Source organism: Artibeus jamaicensis, unplaced genomic scaffold (assembly GCF_021234435.1).
Source record: "Artibeus jamaicensis isolate MK-2021 breed Jamaican fruit bat unplaced genomic scaffold, CSHL_Jam_final contig_2170, whole genome shotgun sequence".
Classification (NCBI taxonomy): domain Eukaryota; kingdom Metazoa; phylum Chordata; class Mammalia; order Chiroptera; family Phyllostomidae; genus Artibeus; species Artibeus jamaicensis.
In genome coordinates, this window is record NW_026521445.1 from 5,901,031 (window position 1) to 5,925,524 (window position 24,494).

The following is a 24,494-nucleotide window of genomic DNA, read 5'->3' on the forward strand; positions in this document are numbered from 1 at the left end:
TGGAATGGCACACATGTCTCATAAATATTTACCCTCCGGGTCTAACTTGCAGTGATCTCATTGAGTATGTTTCTAAAGTTTTCCAGGGGGCCAATCTCGTGATGTTTTGGGTTTTGCAGGTTTAAACCATTCACTGTGGCCATTTTTCCTACCAGTTTTTTTTTTTTGAGGTCACATTCTACAAATTATCCTCTTGCGAGATTTCCTTCAATCTCCAGAGGCCAAATGTATTGGGAAGAGCATGGATTTTGGAAGCTTACAGATCTGCTGTGGGCTTCTGCTTTCGCTCTATATACCAGCTGTGGCAGACAGTGCTACATGTTCAGGGTGTTCTACATCAGTTTTCTCTTCTGGACACATAGGAAGATCACTTAGGAGTCCTGTGAGTTGTTCTGGCCAATAGGTTGTAAGCAGAGTGACTGTCACTGGATTCAGAGCTGGGGCATGGCATTGCCAGGGAGAACTCTTCATGCTCCTCTAATCTTGCTGCTAGGACTATGAGGTCATGTGTCCTGGTTGGTGCAGATACAAGGTGGTGAAAGTCCCTGAGTGTGTAGAACAGAGGACTTCTCCCCTCGCCTGTCTCACATCTTATTTTGTGCAGGCAACAAATTAACGTCTGTTTTGTTAAGCTGCTGAGATTTTGTGGTTAATTTATTAATGTATCACTGCCTGACCTAATTCCAATGAAGTGCTAACTAGTTCTGTGTCTTTATCACTCAGGCTGCTAAAACAAAATACCATAGACTCCGTGGCTTAAGCAACAGTATTTATGTCTCACAGTTCTGAAGGCTGGGAAGTCCATGATCAAGGACTGCTGGGCTGCTGGGGAGAGTCTGCTGCCTGGCTTTCTTCTTGCTGTGTCCTCTGGTGTTTTTTTACTTCTTGTTAGGGCACTGATCCCATTGTGGGGACTTTGCCTAATTATTGTCCAAACTCCTGCTTCCTAATATCATCACATTGGGGTTTCACCAAATTAGTTTGGGGGAGTATTTTCAATCCCTAACACTGTAACCTTGTACAGGCTACTGCTTAGTAATGCATGCTGAGACCGTAAAAAAAAAAAAAAGGGAAGAATATCTCCTTCAAGGAGGCATCTTAAAGGGCTGCTATGATGCTTAAATGAGACACTGTAGGTACATTTGTTTAGAATGGTGCCTCATACCTTCCAGCAAGAGCTGGAAAACTACCTTGTTCCCCTTTGTCCTTTCAGGATAATAATACATAGCTCTTTATTTCTGGAGTAGAAATTAAACAAAGGAGTCAACACAATCTCTCATGCCCCTGTAGTCTTCAGATGGTGAAGGATCAGGCCCAGCTCTGCACTGTTCATTTGGTTCTTGGTCCTTAACCTGGAGTGGTCTTTCATAAAGGGCCCCATGATATACCGTGATGTCAAGCATCCAGACCCCAGGACACCTGTGTTCACTTCTAAGCATCATGTTTTAGGAAGGTTATTGGCAGATGGGAGAAATGTTAGAGGAAGATGACTTGGTTAGGAAAAGTCTGGAAGTCATGAGGATGGATGAACAATACATTACAAGTAAGGTCACCATATTTAGCAAGTAAAAATACAAGGAGCCCAGTAAAATTAGAATAGCAGATAAACAGTGAATATTACTTTAGTATAAGTATTCTCCATGCAGTATTTGGGGTCTGCTTATAACTAACAAGGCATTCTTTGTTAATCTGAGATTCTGATTTATCTGTTAATCTGAGATTCTTTGTTTATCTTAGACTCCTATCTTAATGAGGTATTGGACTCCACTCTGACTAACGCTTGAAGCCGTAAACAATGTCATGCTTGTGTTTGCTCCTCTGTTCTGTTTGTAAACAGCCCGGTCTCCACCCTCTGTCCTTTGTTAATCTGAGATTCTGTATTTGATCTGTCAATGCTGGTTACAAGGAACCATGTCTCTTGTTGGAGACAGTGCCCACCTGAGATAGAGCTGGAACCTCACGTTCATGAGCACCAATGTGTATTTGCACTTGAGCTGATGGGTGTAAACACTTCTGAGTGAGCAATGAGAATGAATGTTCAGAATTAGGTGGCATTATTCTGGAACAATCGCACGGGAGAGGCCAATTTGGGTGAGGATAAAAATTTTTAGTTGTCCTCAATTCCTCTTTCCCCTGAAAAATATAGGTAAGTTAGACTGAGTCTGTTCTTTCTTTTTGGTTTGCCCAAAGACTCGCAAGCTGGAAGGTAAGGAGCTAGTTGTTCCTTAGGCATTTTCTGCCCACTCTCACATTTGTACATACATTTATTGAGAAAGTGTGCTAACTGCTCTCTTGACAAAAACATCTAACAGCTTCAACAAGCAGTACTGGACTTCTTAAGAAGAGGAAACCATATCTTACAAAATCTATAATGATTTGGAAACTTGTAGCAAATTCTCAGACAGTCTGTGGGGATAGTGGGAGGGGTTCAGGGCAAAAGGAGGGCAAAGAAAGGAAGGGTTAATAACTAACTTGTAGGTGGGCAAAAATCACTTTTTTTCCTGAAACATTTTAATTTATTATTCTATACAGTAAAATATGCTCATTCTGGAAGATGAGAGCATACACAGAAATATAAAGAGTTAGAAAATGCTAACATATTGGATATTTTAGCATTTTCTAACTCTTTATGGAGTTAAGTAGATTCTTACACATTTGTTTTCTTATTTTTTTCCCAATTAATCGTATCTCATAAACATTCCCCCAAGTTATTAAAACCTCTTTATCAGTATTCTAGATCAGAAGGGAGTCAGTTTCGAATGATGTTTTGAGGGGAAGGAATTGGATTAGCCAAGGACTCATCACCCTTGCCTGGCACAATATCGATCAGATTTTGATCTGTGTAAGCAGAGGTCCTGCTTACACAGGGCCTCTTTCCCTGTACCCTCAGACTTGCTTGGCAACTGCCTCGAGCTAAGTAACAAACCTGCCGTCCAGACTAGCTTAGACTCCTATCTTAATGAAGTATTGGACTCCGCTATGAGTAACAGTTGAGGCCGTAAACATTGTTGAAGCCGTAAACAATGTCATGCTTGTGTTTGCTCCTCTGTCCTGTTTGTAAACAGCCCTGTCTCCACCCTCTGTCCTTCCCAGTTTGGAAGGGTCAGATGCATCACCATTCTTGGAGAGCTCAGCCCAGTTTGGCCCCCGAGTGCCTTGTTTTTCCTTCTGATCCAGGTTGTGGTCCCTGGGGAGTTTGCAGCCCTGACAGAATGGAGTGGAACACACAAAGCGCAGACTCTCCAGTTGGGCCCTGGGCCCCCTGCAGGGAGGAGGAGGGGCGCAACCCAGCCAGCATCTGCAGGAGAGTGACATTTGCTTTTTGTTACTAATGTTGCAAAGACTGTGGATCATAGCCTAAGACACCTGTGTGTGATGCTCGAGTGGGGACCAATGCCCATTACAGAGCACTTACATCATCAGGCAGGTTGCTGAGGGTTATACACGCATTGCTTCCCTTCACCTTTACAAGGACCCGTGAGGCAAGTCACTTTGGTTGCCCAAAGTCACAGCTGGCGAGAACAAAACCAAACTTGCAGCTTTACCTCTCTCACTCTGAAGTCTAGGCTTTTAACTGCTGTCTTAAACCGCTGGCCTCTGAGAATGGCATCCTAGAGCTGAAGGGTCTTCAGGGGAGCTTGGAAAACATATTGAAAGTTCCTGCCCTTCTGCAAGCCCATTATATCCCTGGGTGAGGCATGGCTTGAAGGCTGTACTTATATAAGTTCTATAAGTAATTCTGGTGGGCAGCCCGGCTTGATAACCAGTAAAATCCAACACTGTTTTTTGTGAATGTTGAGACTGAGGCCCAGAGAAGGGCTCGCCCAAGTTTATGCTTCTATCAAGTAGCAGAGTTTAAGCTAAGTCTTGAATTTAAGAGAGGCTCAAGTTCAAACACAGGCCCCATGTGGCCACAGGCACTGCAGGGACATGCTAATTAAAAGCCTTTATGTGGTATTGATTCCAGACATGAAGCCAGACACACCTTCAAACCACAGGTGCCCATTTCCATATATTTAGTCCATTTGCCTATTTGAACATTAGGCAACTTAGTTTTGCCCATTTGAACATTAGGCAATTTCGCTCGCCTCTCTAGTGGTCCTTTCAGGGATCACAGTTAGAATTTTAAAGTCCGTGGGCGGCCCTCTTTTAGCCTGGGGAGATCTCATAATGCAAATGTTCCTCGACCCTCTCAGCTCTTCGTTTGTGTCTCCCTTCCCCAGATACTCGTAACCTACCGCATGGCTGCATGTTGCCCCTTTCTGCTCTATGTCCCTCCCCTCTCAGGCGACGCTGGGCCAGGGCCACATGGTCAGTTCCACATGGCAAATCTGTGGCCAAAGATCACAGAGGTTTGACTTAGGTTCCGAGAATCTACCCCACAGGGCACTGGCTGGACAGTGGCTGGGGGTGGAAAAGGGGGCATGGTCATGAGCTGGCCTATTTGCCAGAGGAAGGTAGGGCAGTGGGTAGGGCAGTGACGGGAGCATAAATGCCAAGACATTCTTCCCTCTTCTCTGGGGAGCCAGCCAGCATTTGACTCCACCAGGCTGCAGGCTGAACTCTACCGCTCAAGAGGGTGGGGGTAGGACATTTGGGGGTGTACCCCGAGAGATAGAACAGAAGGAGCTGAGGTTCCTCTACGGTGACCTAGGAGCCTAACCTCAAGGGATGGCATCTCCCTTCCTGGGGGGAGGGGGAAGTGGTGTCATCCGTCATCATGCCCTTTGTGTAATCTTGTCAGCTCACCGTGACGTTTGCCCAGTCACCTTCTCTGTCTTTCCACTACTTTAGGTGCTCACATCCTCACTCAGATCAGCTTCCTGTTGATAAGAGGGGGAGACTCTGCTGGTGCAGACCAGAGTCTCTGAGGGGGGGCGTCTGGAGGCCAGCACCTACTCCATCTGTGCCCACACAAGACAGGCTGTCAATATGGAGAGCAAATAAAATATGGCCTCTGTTCTAGATGTTTCTACAATGTCTCCCCAGGAGCCCTCGGTCAACGTCTGTGCTCCAAGAGTTAGAGCAAGGGCTTAAAGAGACATTTTAAGATACTGGGTCTTGATTAGTTTTGGTAAACATGAGGTTCAGAGTCTGGTGGACTCTGGTCAAGGGTTCCTAATGGCGGAGTCAGGGATTTAGGGAATTTTATGCTTTAAGTGACAGCTAGGAATCTGAGTGCCAGAGCAAATTGGTCTGAGTTCAAATGACCCGCTTACTAGTTGGGACCAAGTTGTTGAAAATGTGCCTCATTTTCTTCATCTGTAGAGGAAGAGTAATTATAAATGTCTACCCCTACAGAGATGTAGCGGGTATTAAATGAGTTAATATATGCAAAGGGCTTAGCACAGTGCCTGGCATGTGACAAGCACTTGGGAAATGTGAGGTACAGTTAATTTAGACTGACTGCCTGATTTTCCTCAGGCCTCAGGCCCCGGTCAAATACACAGCTGTCTGTTGGGGAGGTGAGAGTGAAGGCATAGAGAGAGGGGTACGGAACAGTCACCCATGACAGCCAGTGCAGACTCCTCTGCCTACTGCCAGCCTTTGCCCAAGGCTGGTTGCTGTCTGCTCAGTAACTTCACAGACCCACTTTCTCCCTTTGGTTCTCAGAGAGGCCACAGAAGAGTGATTGGCTGTCTGGGCACTTGAGCAGTTGCGCTGGAGTGGAGGGCCACGCCAGCCTGAGTCACGTGCCCAATCCCAGGGCCACTCCTGGAGTCCGCCCTGTTCAACAGACAAGGACTCAGCCATGACTCACTGTATTCGAGTGATGCCTGAGCCTTAGTCACCTGGCGCTCCTTCTTCCAACACCTGAGTATTAGCATTTACAACCTGGGACAGGCTCTCTTATCCCTCTTAACCTCTTTTCTCTTTTCCTTCCTGCTTTCCTCCTTTCCTTGCTCCTTATCTTTTGACTGCTTATTGTTGAGATCTCGACTGATCTCCCTGGCAATTTGGACAGTTTAAGTCTGGCAGGTGGAGACCCTGCCAGGAACGACCGACTGGTAAGCAGACACGGTGACAACTTCGGAAGCAGACCCACCCCCACAGCTGACGGATGCATGAATTACTACTGTTAGCCATCCACTGTGGTGGCGGGAAGTCTGGACTCTGCCCTCTGGGAGTGGGAGCACACCTGTAAGGGCACGGAGACTTGTTAAGCCATATCGACCATTTTCAACCTTTATCATTTCATGGCACACCTAGACCGATCACTACTATTCTGCAGCTCACCAAAAAATATATTTTTTACTGATCTGACCAAAACATATGTATAATTTTGATTCATTCACACCAGATGGCTGTTGGCTGTGTTGGCTGTTGTCACTTTTTTATTTGACTACCTGTGGGAAAAGAGGTCAGTGCCCCTGACCAAAGTCAGGTATTGCATGCTTTAAAAATTCTTGCAGCACACAGGTTGAAAATTGCTGACTTACATCAATGATTTACCTCTCTGTGCGAATCCATTCATTCCACACCTACTGTGTCCCAGGCACCGTTTCTAGGTGGTTGCAAAATAGTAGAGGACAAAAATCTGTGCCTTCTTGGACATCACATTCTGGTGGAGGGAGGCAGAAAGTACATATGATGAATAGGTGTGTGATATAGTTAGTTAGAAGGAGGTAAGTGTTGTAAACTCCCCCCCAAACCAGCCTGCCCCAAACAAATCCCCAAATCCCAGCCTGTCAGTAATGGAGGGTGGGTGGGGTTGGGAGAGCTGGGGTGGGGGACAAGGAGCTTGGTTGTCATGTTATTATTTTTTAGTTTTTCAATTACAGTTCACTTTTAATATTATGTTAGTTTCAGGTGCATAGCACAGTGGTTAGACATTTCTGTAACTTACAATAAATCTCGTACCTCCCTGACTTGGTCGTCATTTTAAAGAGGGTGCTCAGAGTTGGCCTCGTGGAGGAGGTAGTATTTGAATGAAGACTTAAAAGAGGTAAGAGAGTGAGCCTTGCAGACACTGGAGAAAGAATAAAGACTGGTCCAGGCGGAGAGAGCAGCTGGGGCAATAGCCTGTGACAGAAGCAGCCTGGTAATTCAGAAGCACGGCCAGGAGGCTGCGTGGCTGGAGTGGAAGGAGTAAAGGGGATAGCAGTGGTCCTGTTGAGAAGTAATGACGGCTGGTATGTGTGCTGCCTCTGTAAGGGCTTTGGCTTTGACTTTGTCTGCAATAGGGAGCAGGTGCAGGTTTCTGAGTGGAAGAGGCCCTGACCTATTGTGTTGGGACTGGACTGCACACCAGTAGGGAGGCTACTGCAGAAGTCTGGGGAAGAGGCTCAGGCCAGGAGGGTAGAAGTGGTCTTGGTTGCCTTTGGAATGGCCTGGTAGGTTGACATGGTGGTGTGAGAATAGGGAGTCAAGGATGATTTGGTCAGCCTCTTTCCTGAGGGATAAGTTCAAATGAGCCAAGGATGGGAGATGAGCCCTGAGGACTGAGGGATCTGGAGCAGGACAGTGGAAGACAGGGAGGGAGGCTGCAGTCTTGGAGCCATGCCCTTGCCGCCCCTTCAGCCCTGGCTGGGTCCTATCCAGCCTCTAGCTCTATTTCGGGCTTCTTGTGTCTGAACGAATTGGGTTCTGAAGTTCAAAGCCTGTGCCTGGTGCCCTGCAGCCCTGGGGGCACTGGATTACAGGGGGAGTGCTCAGTGTCCGTAAGCAGTGAGGCTGACAGGGCTACTCTTGGGTTCTGCAGAAATAACGTCCTGGGCGTGGCAGGAGCACGTGGGGGGCCCAAACAGAGGAATTGCCATCTTCTTCCTGCAAAGCCAAGCCACTCCCTGGACTTGCCCCAGCCTGTGATGTCTGAGAGAGACGCCAAAGGCTTATTTACCTGGGCTCTTGCCTCCTGACGGGGGAGGAGGAGGGGGGCTTAAAGGTGAGGATCTGAGATTGCAACACCTGCTCTTCTGCTGAGTTAACTATTAATGAATTGTTTGTACGTCCTCTTTCCTGGTGGTGGGCCTAAGATGGGCAGCTCCAGAAGGGTGAAACACTCCTGGGAGCCTTGAGTTTAGGGAGTTGGAGAAGTGGAGAGGAAGAGATCAGACAGGTGTCTGCAGAACCCTGGGGTGTCAGCCGCGACTGTGCTCTGGGGAACTTGATGAAGGTCTCTGTGTTCTTGTTGCAGATTGTGGCCCACAAAGGGCAGCTGTTGGTACTGACTTGAGCTTGTTGAGTAAAGCTAGATTTCACTGGGATGCTTACAGGGGTCAAGACATGAACATTTGTTAGAATTTCCATCATGCATCTAAACAACTTGTTGTCCATTGGCTAGTTTAGATGGGCTAGTTCTCCAGCCCATCTAAATTTCTTGGGCTAAATTAGAGACTGAAGGTTAGAAATGTCCAGCTTAATCCATAAGATGCTTCATTATTTTCTCTGAGGGTCCCCAAACCAATTTCTTGGACTTAACCCTCCTATTGTAGAGAGGACTTCCTGCATAGGAGAGACTGACAGGCCAGAATGGCTGGTTAAGAGTCTCCTTTAAATAGGAACTTTGAGGCAATACAGTTCCCAAACAATGCCGGTGCAGGCCTCCTGGGGCCAAGGTATGCATTGGGTGGCCTTCAGATCTCTCTAAAGCCCTCTGACCTTAACCTGGGGGAAGAGTGTCCTCTGAGACCAGCCTCTCTAGCTGGACTGTTACTGTCATTTTCAGTGGCTCTCAGACCAGTGGCCCGGAGCCAGGAGCCTGCCTGGGGTCCCACAAAGGAAGCTGTGTTCCTGGGCCTGGCAGTGGGCCAGGCCATGTCGGCCCAGTTATGCTTCCGCCTTGCCTTCCACCACTTGTGGTCAGGTCTGTTTTCTGGCCCTCAAGGCGGGCATTCCTGCCCTGGAAGGGAGAGACTAAGAGATCAGCCCTCCTCCTAAGCTGGGGGCAATGACTCACAGGTAGTTACCTGTCCTAGGGCTTCCTGCCAAGCCAGGGAGGGACCTGGAGAAGAGGCATTTAGAGTTTATTTCTTATTTCGCTGAAAATTTCCTTGGGTGAGCTGGGCCTCGACCCCTCCCTGATGAGCCTTGTAAGGCTGCAGGAAGCAGGGATTTTCCACTGTGATTGTTTTCCTTGGGGAGAGAGAGGGTCTGGTACTTTCCAGGTCCTGGATGTTTGGGTCTTCCTGCCTTCCAGCCCGAGGACAGGTCCGGGGCTGTACCACCCTATACACAAGCCCTGATCTTCTTGTCCTCTGCTTGGTTTTCTGTCCAGATGGTCCAGGACACAAGAGGAAGCTGATCCCTTGAGAAAACACCGAGTACAGTGCCTTTCACAAATGCCAGGGCTCTTCCTGCTCTCCGAACCCTGGTCTGGAATGACCATGAATATTGGCCTGGTGCTTTCGGTTTGCAGTGTTCCCCTCTGCCCCCAACAGCACGCGAAGGCAGGTGGGCACTGCCAGGCTTGCTGTGAGGCCTCGGGGACCAGCCCACTTGCCCAGTCCTGTCCTGGGGCTGTGGGGGTGCAGTGACGGCGGATGGGCGTGCCAGCCGCCAGATTCCTGAGACCCGCCCTGCAGTGGGCTGCACCCAGCCAGGGAGTCTCCTCCAGAGGTGAGGCCGTTGTTTAAAAACTGGGAGCCAGGAGCGGAGACCCCCTCATTCAAGGGTGCTCTCAGGCGATCTGGAGAGAGAACAGTGGCAGCAGGGAGCCAGGTACGTTACCTGCCTTCACCTGCTTGGTGGGGGCAGGGCGGGGAGGAGGCACTGTGCTCTGGGTGTCTGGGACCTGCTTGCAGGGCCCAATTCTTTCTCTTCCTGAGAGCTCACCTGAAGGAGCCACCTGCAAATGCTACATTAAATGTCTGCCTCTGTTTGAATTGCCTTTTCACATCTGATAAGTGTCTCAGGGACTTGGAAGAAAGCAAGTTCAGATCCCTGGCTGAGCACAAAGAGAAGAGGGAAGGCTGGGGTGCGGGGCCAGAGCTCTGCCAAGGCTGCTCAGAATGCCTCCTTCTGGGGGTGAGAGGGCAGAGACAGTGCAGCAGGTAAACGAGAAGGTGGGCCTCTCTCTTGGGCCACCTGCCTCCTCTCTGGGACCCTGGCACTCCTGGAAACCGATTGGCAGGAATGATTTCAAAGCATCTGGGTGTATAATTTAAAGACTCCAGGAGAGTCCCGGTTCTCTCTCTGGCCCTGCCTTGCCAATCCCCACCCCCTACCCTAGCCAAAGGGGTTGTGGCTGTCACTGAAGCAGAGTGAGCACCCAGTCCGAGGCAGAGGTGAGCACTGCATGCACAGGGCCAGCCTGCTTGCCTCTCGGACCTTTGAGCATCCATCTATGGTCTCCTTCAGAACCCCTGCTTGTGGCCTCCCAGCCTCGCTCCTCCTGTACAGCCCAGCCCATCATTAGAGATATTCTGGTTGCTTCCAGTTCAGATACAATCCTCACTCATTTCTGAAAGACTGCCAGGCCTCCCCATCACATTCCAACCACCTGCTGTGCCCAGAGTTGTGGGCACCACAGTCTTACCCTTGAGGTGACCCTTGGTGGTGCTGGAGGCAATGCCAATGGCAGGAGAGGGCTGGCCTCCATTCCTTCAGCCACTTTGACCCACTCACCTTTGGATTTGTGGGCTGAGCCCGGCTCTGGGAAAGGCCGGGCCTCTTCCTTGGGCAGCGACGAGGCCTCAGACCTCCCTGCAGCTCCTATGGGCCCTGCACCCCAAGTAGTCCTTGTGACTATTAGGAGCAGGGCCAGCCCATCCTCCTCCCGTCTACTGCAGATGAGGGGACTGAAGTCTGGGAGTGAATGGTATTATCCCAGGGCACCCGTGAGTCACAGGCCAGCTGGGACAGTAGTCCAGGGCTATGTTATTTTCCAAGGTTTTGGCTCCAAATGTACCTGTTGCTGAGAGTTGTCCCAGGTAAGACCCTGGGTGAAGACTTCTGAAAAAAACAAAACAAAACAAAACAAAACATGATTCTAAAAGCAGAAAAGGGGCTAGTGTGCCCTAGTGGTTTGTGCTGTTTTACACAGGCTGCTTTGCTCTACCTCAGGCGAGGTCCTCTCTGGGGGTCATCCTATTGGCTGAAGATGAGGCGACTCCTTCTCCTTTGGTTTGGTGAGTATCCCTTCCCAACCTCCAGGACCTGCCATACAGGAGAGAGGTGAGAGCTACCGGTGGGAGGACAGTTAACCAAAGTGTGAGCGTTACCTGTTACCCTTGAGTCCTAGGGTTTGGAACGCTTGTCTCCTGGGGACACCCATGAAGTTTCCCTGCTCCTTTATGCCTTTGGGCAGGATGATTTTCTACCTGTCTTGAGGAGCTCCCAGGTGTCTTCCAGTTCCCCCTCAGAGTGGTTTCTGGTTCCCTGAGTGCCCTGGTCTTTCCCACCCTTTCACTCTCAAGCTGGTCCCAAACCCATCATGGCTTGAGTTCTTGATTTTCCAGTGAATTGTAGTGGTGTGCTCACAAAATGTGGGTCAGCGTTGCAGATAAAGGAGCAGAAAGAACGCAGGTATCTCCCAATGTTCCACAGTGGCTGGCAGCTAGCCCTCCTATGGGCTGTTGACAGAGGCCATGCTGTAGGGGAGGAGAGTTGTGGGCTGTGTCTGGTGGCCAAGCCTGTGTCCCACGTTTGTTTCTAAAAGCCATACATGGGAGCCACATTTCAGGATCATTCATGGATGGATGTTGGTTGCCAGTACTTTTCCTGTTTTGTTTTTTTTAAAGTTGGGGGTTATAGAATATGAAATCAGCTTTTCAACCTAATAGCCTCAGGATTACCATAATAACTGTCACCAGTAAGAGCGAGCAGGAGAGAAGGAGAGGCTCTAGTCTTGTCGATGTCTGTTTCCCTGAGGGAGGCGGGGGTGGCCATCCAGACCCCCTTCTCTTCCAGCTGAACCCCAGCCACCCTGTGATTTCAGTCTTTCCCAGCCTCCTGTGTGCCCAGCAAGCCTGCTCCCGTGGGGCCTGCTATCCCCCTGTTGGGGACCTGCTCATTGGGAGGACCCAGTTTCTTCGAGCTTCATCCACCTGCGGACTGACCAGGCCCGAGACCTACTGCACCCAGTATGGCGAGGTAGGCCCTAGCTCCATGACCTGCAGGGCTGGAGGAAGCTGAGCTGTGTGGGGTGGGTATGCCTGCCATTGTTCACTGAATACTTAGAGTGTATCTGGTAGAGGCCCAGCCCCATGCACTGTGGGTGGGGAGTGCAGGGAAAGTATAAGCATGGGCAAGAGCAAATGTACTCAGTCATAGCTGAATAGCTCTTTGTCTTTTCTGTTCCATAAAACCGGAGTCCTTTCTTAGCCGTTGGGATGGGCAGGACAGTCATTTAAGTCTTGGGGACAGGCAAATAGATAAATATTAAACCTTTGTACGTAGAGTCTGATGTGCCATCTTTGGTGCACACAGTCATGGCTGGAAGAGCACAAGTGCTGGGATGTGTGCATGGGTTGTGTCTTGCCAGGGGTGAGCTGAGTGCTGCCACAGTCACTCTGTCACTGTCATCTCTTTAGCACTGGGGTTTGGGTATGGACAGAGCTGGCAGGAGAGTGAATATATGATTATAGGCTGGAGTTTGCCTTTTATGCTTTGCAATTATCATGCATGAAGACCCAGCTTTCTTACCTCTCAGTCTCCTTCGCCCACATGTTTTACCACCTGGGGCAAAGTGGGGAACACTCGTGCTGTTGTTGAAGGACACAGATCAGTGAGATAAATGAGGAAGTGACCTGAGGTTAGCAAGGGGGTTCAGGGACTCAGTTGGTAAGGAAGAAAATGGGCTGAGTGCATCCAGGAATTCCACCACTTGGAGCTACTTCAGTTAACATTGGCAACTGATGTGTTCAAAGAGCAGTTGTGATTTTTCTTCTAGTTTTTCCTTTTTCTACACTGCCTCTGGAGCTTTTTTGTAGGAACTCTGGTTTTCTCTCTTTTCCATTCAACAAGGTTGGGGTCTTTCCTTGCTCCTCAAGTTCACCAAGGTTGAAATCAGTGGGGTTTTTTTGCTGTTGTTTGTTTCTCAGCTGCTCAACTCATTGGACCATTTTTTTGCCCTCAAAATACAGATTTGGATAAAGGAATGGATGAGGGTGTGGTTTTCCCTAAGTCTCTGCAGCCTTTGAGGAAAAAAAAATCTACTGAGCGAGCAAGGGAGAGAGGGAGATTGATGCCACGAAGGAGACTTGGGTTATCTGTGGTTTACTCTTTCCAGACTGTCCTTGTCCTCGGGACCACGGTAAGGCATCTGGTACTGCCGCTGGGCCTCGCTGTCCTTCTAGCCCCCAGTGTTCTTTCGGCAGCTTTTAATCACAGATGGTATCAGATTATGGCTTTGGAGGTGCTGAGCAGAGATGGCTGTGGTTTCTGCATCTTACCCACTTGGATATGGGAAAACTTGTTTGACAGTGTTGGGTGAAATGGCCACATCAGGCGAATTTTCCCCGGGGGCCCAGATTGCTCCACAAGCATCAGAGGACCTGGCAGTATGGAGCTTTCCAGGCAGGATGGTTTTAGCTGTCCCTTTCCACACACTCTCAAAATCTTATGCCTGTGAGCCATGTCTAAAAATTTCAGGGACACCTCTGACCCCCTTTCTTAGGCTGACCCGTCTTCTGGGAGAGGAAGCTAGGAAAGACCAGAGGCCCTTGTGCTGGGCCGTCCCCTCAGCCCCAGCCCCTGTCTAGACAGCGTCTTCCTCTGGGTTTGGGGTTTTGGACTTCACCCCAGTCTGCTCTCTGCCTTTATCTGATGCCCCAGGGAGCCTACTGCCTTCCCTGCTTGTGAGTTGCCCCTCGAGAGCAAAGCAGAGTGCTTGCAAAAGAGAAGTCTAAACAAATCTCAGCTATTTTGTTGCTATGCAAATTGAGAAGCACTGGCTCTTTTTTTCTTTCTCCATAAGGGGGAGTTGTATCTCTGGACCTTCTTGGAGAGGATAGAGGACAGGACATCTTGAGTGTAGGACGTAACCCCAGGTCTGTCACTCATTTGTGGTGTGATCAGATATCGCCCCTCTCTAAGTCCCAGAGAATTTCCTGTTCTCCGAGTGAGTGTTAGATGGAATGGTCTGTAGGGGTTACTCCTTGCTCTAACTTTCTTTGGGAGTGAGCTGACTTCTGAGGACTGGCTTCTCTCCCCCCTCCCACACCTCCCCATCTTGTCTGATTTCACTTTCCCTCTCCCTTACCTGCCTCATCTGGAGGCCATGGGTCACCAGCCGTGAGCACACTCACTAAAGGTGCAGATACTCCTGCCGATGGAGGACCCTGAACCCTCACTGGGTGCAGCTAGGGCTGGGTAATGAAAATTAGGAATCCAGATTTAACTGTGCTGAATTTATTTTATTATTATAGCTGCTATTAAATATTATAGCAGCTATAATTTATTAAGCACATATTATGCACCCTAAGAGTTTTATATAAATGATCTCAGTTAATTTTCACAATACTCTGTGAGTGGCTCTTGTTATCCCTGAGAGCTATTGGGAGGGTAGGTGCTGGGGCCCCAAACTTCTGATGGAAACACAGAGGCGTTGAGTTTTCTGAGCAGTTGGAGATGGGAAGGTGTACCGGCCAGCCCCACCTGGAAATGAGAGTGATGTGATACAAAGCTGCGTTGCTTGTGCCTCCCCCTCCTTCCTTCCACCCACCCTTTCTATCAGCCCCACCCCCATTTATACACCTTCCTTAAGGCAAACCTCTGGGTAGTGCCTCTGTTCTATTTTTGCACAGGGGTGATATGTCGAGCCTTGAGCTCAGGTCAAGATCACCCAGCACCTGCTGCTAGCCTACTGATGTGGCACGGGTGCAAGTACCATGGAGATTATGACCTTGGACATTCTGTAATTCTCACTCCCCACCCCCAGCATCAGGGAAACTCCTTTTCCAGTTCCAAAATTGTCTGTCCCAGCTCCCAATCTCAAATTGTGTCTCCTTTCTTTCTGGGCCATTTTAGCCTATTGATATGTCACCTACTCTGCCTAATTTTATCTCAGCAGTTAAACTTATTGGCCTTGAGGACTAGCTTTGGTGGGTTTGGGGTCCACACTGCAACCCTTCTAATGGACATAGAACTTGGCCAGCTTTGCCTTGTGGCACTCTTCCCCACCCCCTTCAAGGCCTTTCTACCCTGCCTAACCATCAGCTGTCTGGGCTTGCGCCCAGGCAGTTTATTACCTAAGCAGCCTGACGCCACAGTCCCCTCCTGTCCCCCTGTTCTTTTTCTTCCAGCTTCTACATAACCTCTGGGTAGCCTCACCGCATCGTTGTCCTCTGAAGCTCAAGTACAAGGGAACACGTCTGTGATGTGTCCCTGCCCTTGTTCTCTTCTATGCTTTCTTTGAGCCTCAGCACCTTGCTTGAAAAATGGGCATAATGATAGCACCCACTTCAATAAATTGTTGTGTGGACCATCTAAAACAGGAATCCCGCACCCCAGGCTGTGGACTGGTACTGGTTTTTGCCCTGTTAGGAACTGGGCCACACAGCAGGAGGTAAATAGCTGGTGAGCAATCAAAGCTCACTGGCATCACTGCCTGAACTATGCCTCCTGCCTGCTCCCCACCTTCTGTGGAAAAAATGTCGACCATGAAACCAGTCCCTGCTGCCAAAGAAGGTTGGGGACCTCTGGTCTAAAAGAAGGAGCCACATGACCACTGGCATGGTGTCTGGAAGATGCTAAATGTTTCATCTCCTTCCCCGCCCACCCCCGGGACCTGTGTCAGCATGCAGGGACCGCCCCATCTGTGAATCTCAGTCCTGAGCATCTCTTCCTGATCAGGACACACATTCACATACTTACTTAAACCAATGCACCCTTGGGCCATCCCACTTTCTGCCTCCAAGGTGACTGCCGCCAGCCTGATTGGCAGTGGGCTGGTAGAGAATATGGCGGCAGTCATGGTGAGTGAAGTCACCTAACTAGCTGCCCACTCTAGTTCTGGTCCTGGCTCTGACACTTAGACTAGGAATGTGACCTTACAAAGGCCTTGGCTTCTCTCTAGACCACCATTTGCCCTCTTATGAAATCAAAGAGTTGGGTTAGTTGCCCTTTATCTTTGTTCAGCTCTAATATCTCCGCCAGCTTTTTGGAGATGGCTGGGCTGTGTGTGGCCTTGAAGATCTGCCATGGTCTTTCTCAGGTGAGCACTGGTGGGGGCTGAGCCATGCCCTTTGGTCATCTCTGAGCTGGTGCACTCTCCCCGGGAACCAGCGGGCTTTACCCGGAAGCTTTCCAGCCCTGTTTCTGCTCCTGACAGTGTCTCCTCCAGTGTTGTGTCTGCTCCCCGAAATGCTTTACTTATCCCCCAACACCCTCCCTTGGTGGGGAAAAACTTAATTACCCAGCTGCTTTAATAACAGTCTTACACAGTGCATTCCTCAGGTTAATTAGCTGTGTAAACTAAACAGCTGTCATTTTTTATCCTTGGAAACAAGCTGAGGGGCAGTAGCCAGCTGACTTCCCCTCCTCCCTAACACACGTACTGAGACATTTGCACATGCATGTGAGTGCACCCATACCCATGTGCACACACCCCAGCAAGCACTGTCTTCCTTTAATGACTGTCTGTTTTCTTGACCTTTGACATGGCTAATGTGTAGGCAGAGGGCATGTCCGTGTAGGTCTTGAGATCCTCATCGTCCGTGCTCTCAGGGGGCTCTGAGACTGTCTCTGACCAAAATGTCTGCTACCCTGCTTCCCAGGAGGTCTCTGTGGGTCTGAAGCTCTCAAAGCTCTTACCACTGGCGAGTCACTCTTTTGGATGAAGCATTGTTCATTTCCTCACTTAAAATGCAAACACCAGTGGGAAAGGCAAGGTGTCAATCTATTATCAACCGTATAAACCTATTAGGTCTCAGCAAGGGTTTGCTCATGAGAAAATCAGCTGTGGCTTTTGCAAAGGGTCACAAGATAGTAAGACCCAGGACGAGTGAGTTTTGAGAGGATAGAAGAAAATGGAAAGGGTCATTGAGGAAGAGAGTCGCTACCAGAGGGAAGCAAAACTTGGGTTGGCGGCATGCGAGATTCCTGGGTCCCAGCTGTGGTGGGTTGAGGAGTGTGGTGTGTGGAGCTAAAATGAGAGATGAGGGGAAAGGTGTGGTGGGAAGGCCTGGATACAAGCCTGGGTGCCCTCACAGGCCTGCTGACATGCCCCTGCACCCCATTGCTCCTTCGGTTCAGGCCCCTAGAAGTTTCTGGACAATTTCTTGCAGACCTACCTTGTGTTTCTGTTATCAGGGACTGCAGAGACCATTGTCACTGGTAGAACCTGCAGAAGGTCCGGGCACACAAACCACCTCTCTGCACTCAGCGCTAGGGGACCCTTGTTCTGTAGAGGTCTGGGCTGAGGCAGAAGCTGCCCTTCCCAGGACAGAAGAGAAAGAGCATCTTTGACAACCAATTTTAGTCCCTGAAATTCTCCATGGTTGCCAAGTGGCCACTGTGCCCCTTGAATCAGAACAGGACAAGAAGGTTTGGAGCAGGTAGCCTAAGGCAGAGATCCAAGGCTTCCTTTCTTCCTAGCTCTGTGGACATGGACACATTTCTTAACTTCCATACGACTTGCCTTCCCCATCTGTGAAATGAGGCCACCCACCGTTTCATGTAAGGTACCCACCCCAGAGGTTTCGGAGGGATGAAATGGGGTAACACCGGACAGTGCTCAGGAGAAAGCATGGTGCAGTGTAATTTCTGGATATGTGGTATACATCATCTCTACAATCAGCCTCAGAAAGTGACCTTTCTGAATTTAGTTTGGGTGGAGATAGGGTGGTGTAGAATGAAGGCTTTTGTCAAAATGTGCCTCATAGCATTGAGACATTTCTCCCACCCAACGCCCCAGCATGCCCTGATTTTTGACCTTTGCTGGCCATATCCACTGACATGGAAATGGTGCAGCTTGTGGACCCCAGGGAGAACTAATGGAGGTCTTGCTGACCGAGGAGGCCTTCAGGGCCCTTTCTTTCTCTGTGCACTTAGGTGGGGAGAGTATTTTGCCAGTATGGGCCCTGGCCAAAGGCTTATATTTGTCTTGCTTCCTTTGCATTCTTGTTTGGAGTGTCTAACTTCTGAGCTGATAAGCTGGATGGAGAATTCTAAAAGCACGTTAGAACAAAAAGGAACTTTATTATCTCATCCCACCCCTATATTTTACCAATAAGGAAGCTGAAGTGGAAGAAATGTCTTTTCTTTCAGAGAGCTATTTTTTTTTTTTTTTTTGATCCTTGACTTTCTTTCTTTGGGCCCTGGCTGCCAGCCATGATCTTGACTGTAGCTCTATAGCTCCTTAAATTGATACAGGCAGCCTCTGGCTTGCTCCTGGGAGGGACCTGGGCCATGTCTAACCAGAGCCTGTTTTTCTGTTTGCCCCCAGAATTCATTCTGTTTCCTGCAAAGACAGAGCTCTGATTTGCATTGCCCCCCTTTATCCACCCCTCTCCACTGTGATTAAGGCTCCTGCTGGCTCTTGCTCTTTCCTTTGCCCTCCCTGAGTTCTCGGGGTGGGGGTGGGAGTATTCTGGCCAGACTGAGTTGAGATTCTGGAAGGCTCCACGATAAGGGAAGAGGCCCAGCCTTGTCAGATGGAGAGCAAGCAGGAGCCAAACTGGCTGGAGGCCTGTCAGGCTGGATTGATAATGATGCTATGTGTCTGAGGTAGCACAGCCAGGGCAGTGCTGGCCAAATGACCCCAGAGAGGGAACAGCTGCAGCTGAGAGCTCCCATCACTGGGCGAGGCAGAGGCATGAGGCACACACCAGGGGGGCAGCTTTACTTTGAGAATCTCACACACACACATTCATATACATACTGCATAGAATACAAGAATACACAGAATACGAGAATAAGATACAAATGGAAACTGAGGCCCAAAGAGAAAGAAGAAACTAGCAGCTTGTCTTTATGTGGGCTTCTGCCATGAGCTGTTCTATTTCAGGCCACCATCCTGCTAGCTGGTTGACAAGCAGAACGACTTAAAATACCTGTCCTAAGCTTACTGGCTTAGCCTGCCTCTGAGGACTGAGGTACAGCCCTCCCTCAGCCATGTCACTGTGGTGAGCAGCACGTAGCATTCGGTGTGGGGGCCATCAGATCCCTCCGTCAGTGCTGCGCACGTGGAAGGAAGGTGGAGAGGGCGTGGGCAGCCCAGGCGGTGAGGTCGGAGGGAGGAGGCAGGGGACAAGCCCACACTGAACAGCCGGGACATTTTCACTTTACAATAATGTCTGTTTTCCTGAGTATAAAACTTAATATCTATCCAAAGTATGGAAGTTTTAAACTGCAAAAAAATTACCAAGTTGGAGGGAAAGTTACCTGTAATTCCATTTCCCAGAGGTGATAGGTTAATTGCACGCAGGTGCAATTTTTAATAGGTGAAACTGGATGAATATCAGCGATTTTATAATATTGGTACATTTTCTTCCTCACATTTTTCTATTTCTTTAAAAAATAGTTTTGGGATTATGATGTAAATACAAGTGTATTCCCAACTTCTTTTCATAAAACATTACACTATAAGCATTTTCCCCATATTCCTCTAGGTAGTATTTTTATTAGTTACACAATATTCTATCAATTGAAAATACCAAGGGCATTTTCCAAGTCCCAGGCTTTACTGTTCTAGCTCCTGTGCTCCTTGGCCCAAGGAAAGAAAGAGCCTCATTCCTGGCATTTTCATGGCCAAGGAGTAGCCTGGGATCAGCTCCCAGCAGGGCTGGGGAGACAGCTCTGATGACAGGCTGGAGGACAGCTGGCCCCCATCGCTCAGTGGGACACGTGCTGAGTGCAGACGGAGGACCCCTGAGAGGCTGGGCAGAGTGGGGAGAGCGGCGTTCTCTCTGCCGGAGACCAAAATAGGGTCCTGGAGGAGAGTCAGATTCCAGCCAGAGGCTTCTCTTGCCCAGAAAGGATTATTTCAAGTGTATTTATTTCACCGCTGACAGATCTGCAGCCTCTGTGTTAACTGAGCAGGGTCGACCTGAGACGCTGGCTTTCCCTCCAAGGCGTTTTCTCTGCCTTAGCCTCCCCCACGGTCAGCTTCAGGGTCAGAGCCACCCTTTGGGCGAGGCAGAAACTGTCCCCTTTGACCATACTTCCCATGATGGCCCTGTACCCAGCTGGTTTCTAGTGAAAATGAGAGGGTGACAGGAAGGGAGGGGGGAGGGAGGAAGAGAGAGAGGGGAGGGAAGAGTCCCTCTCTGCTTCTGGTGCCCATACCGCCCATCGGTCAATAGGAAAGTCACAGAACCACTGTGAGCCTCAGTCTTCTCATATGTAAAATAGGCGTCATGGTCCTCACCACGCAGGGTTGTTGCGGGGCTTAAATAAGTTGCTGCTCTGGGACTCGTAGTGCAGTTCCTGGCCTGTGGTGGGCCCTCCGTCACTCACTGTTGCTGCTTTCTTACCTCCTCACTCTCCCCCCTCTTGAGTGTAGGAAGGAGTGTCTAGTAATATAACTTTAATGAACACGTTGACACTATTGAGCATTTACTATTCACTCAACAAGTATTTATGGAGGGCCTACTATGTGCCAGTTACTTTTCCAAGCACTGGGAATACAGCAGTAAAGGACAGTAAGCTCTGTCTTCATGGAGTACCCACATCCATTCTACCAGGGGAGGAAGACAATAAGCAATTACTATAAGCAAACAGATAGACAATAAGGGCACTGTATAGCAAGTGGAGATATGCACCGTGAAGAAAACCGTGGCAGGGTAAGGAATGGACGGGGACGGAGAGGGGTGGAGAGAGACAGTGGGTGCTCTTGGACGCAGGGCATGCGTGCCAGCCATCATCGGAGTACCAAACATCCAGGACTTACTGTTTAAAAAAGCACTTGTGGACTTGAAAAGGACAGCTCCAAGCACCAGGACGGTGACAGTTCTCTTACTTTGCAGGTGGGAGGTCAGAGCTGGAAAGGGGTGGGACGCGGAGGCTCAGAGAGCCGGGAGGGCTGGCTTCACTGTTCCAAGTGCTGTCAGCTGCGGAGGGGAACGATGGTGCTGGGCAAGGACTTTTAAAAACTAAGCCGCAGGCTTGGCATATTAATTAACTCAATCCCCCACAGGGATTGAGTTACCTCCTTTGGGGGATTGAGTTAATCAGTTCCGAAGATAATCGCCTCGTTAGCTTACCACCTTCCCTGGGCAGGGCAGAGGGTCAGGAGCCAAAGCCCTCAGAGACGAGGCTCAGGGGAAAGCAGAGGCTTGTAGTGTGTGAAGGGACAGTTGTTTCTACCCAGAAGGACCAGCAGGTCAGGGCGGTTCTTGCCCAAGCCTTGCTTCCACTTAAGGGTAAATCTGGAGCCCTCTGAACAGTGTTCTTTCCACTGGGCACAAGGTTTGGGACCATGGTCACTCAGAGAAAACAATTTTATGTGTGTTTTGCTGCCGGGGGCAGCTTGGACAAGGTTATGCTGCCTCTGTGGGGTATGTGTACACGCAGCTAAAAGAACAAGGGCCATGGTTTCTGGCCGTGAGCTTTTTCTCGGCGATCTCTACCCTCCTGTGAAGCCCACGGTGTTCATTTCTGTCTCTTGTCTCACTCCAGCACGTAGGCAAGGAGCCCTTGTCCTCAGCCCCAGGGCTGCATGCTTTCCCGGCCTTGGGACTGCCTGCCTATAGAGTCCTATTAGGTTGGGGACCCCAGGATTCTCTCCTGTGGGTAGAGAATGCCAAACAGGACCCTCAGGTCCCAGATATCAGGGTTGGAAGGTTTTACAGGTGATGTAAATGTCACCAGAATGTTGGCTTCCTGACTTCAGAGCCGTTTTGTTCACTATTATAACCCCAGAGGCCAGAACAGGGTCTTAGAACAGGGTTCTGCACTACAGAACACAGTACAAGCTGTGTTCTGTACATCCATCAGTATCTGGTGAATGATTAAATGACTCTTCCAATTTCCACTCAACATACAAAGGAGAAAACTGAGCCCAGAATGTGAGTTGACAAAGCTAGGACTGAAGCCCCCAGATTCCCTTCCTGTTTGACTGTCCCCTCTTCAGAAATGCAATTTCCCCCAGGCTTCCAGGCTTAAGTGAGATGAGACATAAAACTCTGCAGCCTGTATTTAGCACGTACAGAGCAGATGCTAAATAAATGTGCTTTTCCTTTTTTCCCCCCCCCCTTGGCACGGTTTTCAAGTTTCTCTTTGAGGCAAATACCAGAGATGTTTTTCTACTACCTCAGACCTCTTTCCTAATCCTGACATCTATTTACTATTCACTTAGCTACGTCTCAGGGTGAACACGGAGGAATCACATTAAAAGATGATCAATAGCCGTGTTTTAAGGGGTGAATCCTTCCAAGCGTATTGATGAAATGGGCAGATCCCTGTGGGGGGAGGGTTTGCATGGAGGGAAGGTCCTGGGCTCTCTGGACACAAGGGGAGAACTCTACCTGGACCCCACCCCTGAATCTGCTGCCCCCCTGTCCCCGCAGTGGCAGATGAAATGCTGCAAGTGCGACTCCAGGTTGCGTCACAATTACAACAGTCACCGAGTGGAGAACGTGGTTTCGTCTTCGGGCCCCACGCGCTGGTGGCAGTCACAGAACGGTAAAGGCCTGCCAGCTCTGGGGGCTGCACTTGTGGAGGCTTCCACAGCTGGGGGTGGCTGGAGGGTGCCTGGGCACTCAGGTTTCCCAGACATTTCTTGTGGCTCCGGACTGTGGTGGTTGACAAGCAGAAGCTTTGTCTCCAGCTCTGAGGCCTTTCAGAGGTTGCAGGGATTCCATTCCCCTTACCCACCATGGGCTGGTTCGGAGAATCGAGTGCTGGGAGCAGGTCTGTGTTGAATGGACAAGTTGAAACCCTTTAAGGTATCAGGAGTCATGATGGGTAGGAGGAAGTCTGGCCCAAACAGATAGGATCTTGAATAGATAACATTGGTGGAAAGGTGCTGGTGCCAGGTCTCCCCAGAGGGAGGTCGGGGAGCCAAGTTAGAGGATGTCTGACCTCCTGGAGCTGGTATGGTCCAGGGCCTTCTTCAGGCTGGGAAGGTGGAAATTCTCTGGTCTGAGGTTCCTACTTTTCGTCCTTCTAGATGCAAACCCTGTCTCTCTGCAGCTGGATTTGGACAGGAGATTCCAGCTTCGAGACATCACAGTGGACTTTAAGGTGTGCTTCCTGGGGATTGCAAGGGCTAGGAGTGGGGACACTGGGTGGTGGGCGCTGAGTCACGGGAAGCAGAGTTCTAGTCGGCCTGGGCTGGGGTGATGGCACCACACACTGGGGGACATTCACCCTGAGACTGTGTAATGGTGACACGAGAGGCCCCACTCTGGGGAGGACAGTGGCACCCCCCGGGCGCCCTGTCTTTGCCGTGCGGTGGTTATATATCCACTTCCTCTTTGCCTCCCTCGCCTTCAACACTTCTAAGTGATTCAGCTCTGCCAAGCACCAGTTCTTCCGGGCTTGTCACTTGGACGTTGTGTCTTCTCAGTCCACTGTTTTAATAAGTTTGCGGATGACACTGAGTTGAACAAACAGCTGGGAACTGGTCCATTGATCCACGTGAAGATGTGTGTTTGGAGTAGCCCTTCTGGTGAGCTCCCTGCTCATTCAGGGCTCTTACTTCCCAAAGTACTTTGGGGTCTGGCTTTAAGGCTGGCCTCCTGAGAGGCGCTCCTCTTGGAGGGAGCACTTTTATTCACCTGTGACTGGTTATATTTTTCTTTGTTTCAGAGATTTGATTTCTACAGAAATAGTCAAATATTTAAGGAGGAAGTTTGGTTATTAAGATTAGATGGTCAGGAAGGGCGAGTTAAACTCATTTTAACTCCTCATTTTCAGGAGTTAAAATGAGCTGTGAATAAAAAGCAATCGAACCAAATTTCTTGGGTTAACACCCAATTTCTAAGGTGCCAGCTTTGAAGGGTGACATTCATTTGGATGGATACCATTAGTTTCATTGTGTTATTATCATTCCTCGTTTATGGATTTGTCCATTCTTGCTACAGACATGTATAGAACACTGATTATATGTTAGGTTTGCTGCCAGATGTCAGGATTTAAAGATAAATAAAGCTAAATCACAATCCTCGTGTTGCCTGAGTACATGCAGGGAAGATGCTTCGGCCACTGAGGCCTCACCTTGTCTGCGTCTCTGCAGGGCCGCCTGCCCGCCGGGATGCTGATTGAGCGCTCCTCGGACTTCGGTAAGACCTGGCAGGTGTACCAGTATCTGGCTGCTGACTGCACGTCTGCCTTTCCCCGAGTCCACCAGGGCCAGCCTCAGAGCTGGCGGGACGCTCGGTGCCGGTCTCTGCCCCAGAGGACTAACGCGCACCAAGATGGGGGCAAGGTAAGTGGAAAGGACCCCGAAAGTATGGCCACAGAGAGTATCTGCCTTCACTTCACTCACACCTTCACCCAGACACTGAGAAGAGATAACAGACTCAGGCAGTGCTCTTAGCTGTCTTTCCTGACCTCTGCATCCTCCGAACATTTGCGGCTTGTCCTCTTGGCCACCCAGGAAGGGTATTTCAGAAACATACTGAGTGCACTGCATGACCCAGCCCTGCCCTTTGCCATGGTTGCCTCCC

General features: G+C 49.6%; 1 protein-coding gene across 4 annotated transcripts in view; it reads left to right on the forward strand.

Annotated features, from left to right (window-relative positions):
* The window catches only part of LAMB3 (laminin subunit beta 3), a 120,936-nt gene that overhangs the window by 76,105 nt on the left and 20,337 nt on the right, over window positions 1-24,494 (forward strand). For 3 of the 4 annotated variants that reach the window (XM_053658605.1, XM_053658609.1, XM_053658618.1), the window contains exons 2-6: window positions 11,005-11,069; window positions 11,879-12,033; window positions 22,392-22,506; window positions 22,994-23,067; window positions 24,062-24,253. In XM_053658605.1, coding sequence (XP_053514580.1) covers window positions 11,042-11,069; window positions 11,879-12,033; window positions 22,392-22,506; window positions 22,994-23,067; window positions 24,062-24,253 — 564 coding nt within the window. In that variant the 5' untranslated portion in view covers window positions 11,005-11,041. Of the gene's footprint in view, window positions 1-9,217; window positions 9,661-11,004; window positions 11,070-11,878; window positions 12,034-22,391; window positions 22,507-22,993; window positions 23,068-24,061; window positions 24,254-24,494 lie in introns of all 4 variants that reach the window. The other variant, XM_053658600.1, reaches the window with a different exon arrangement.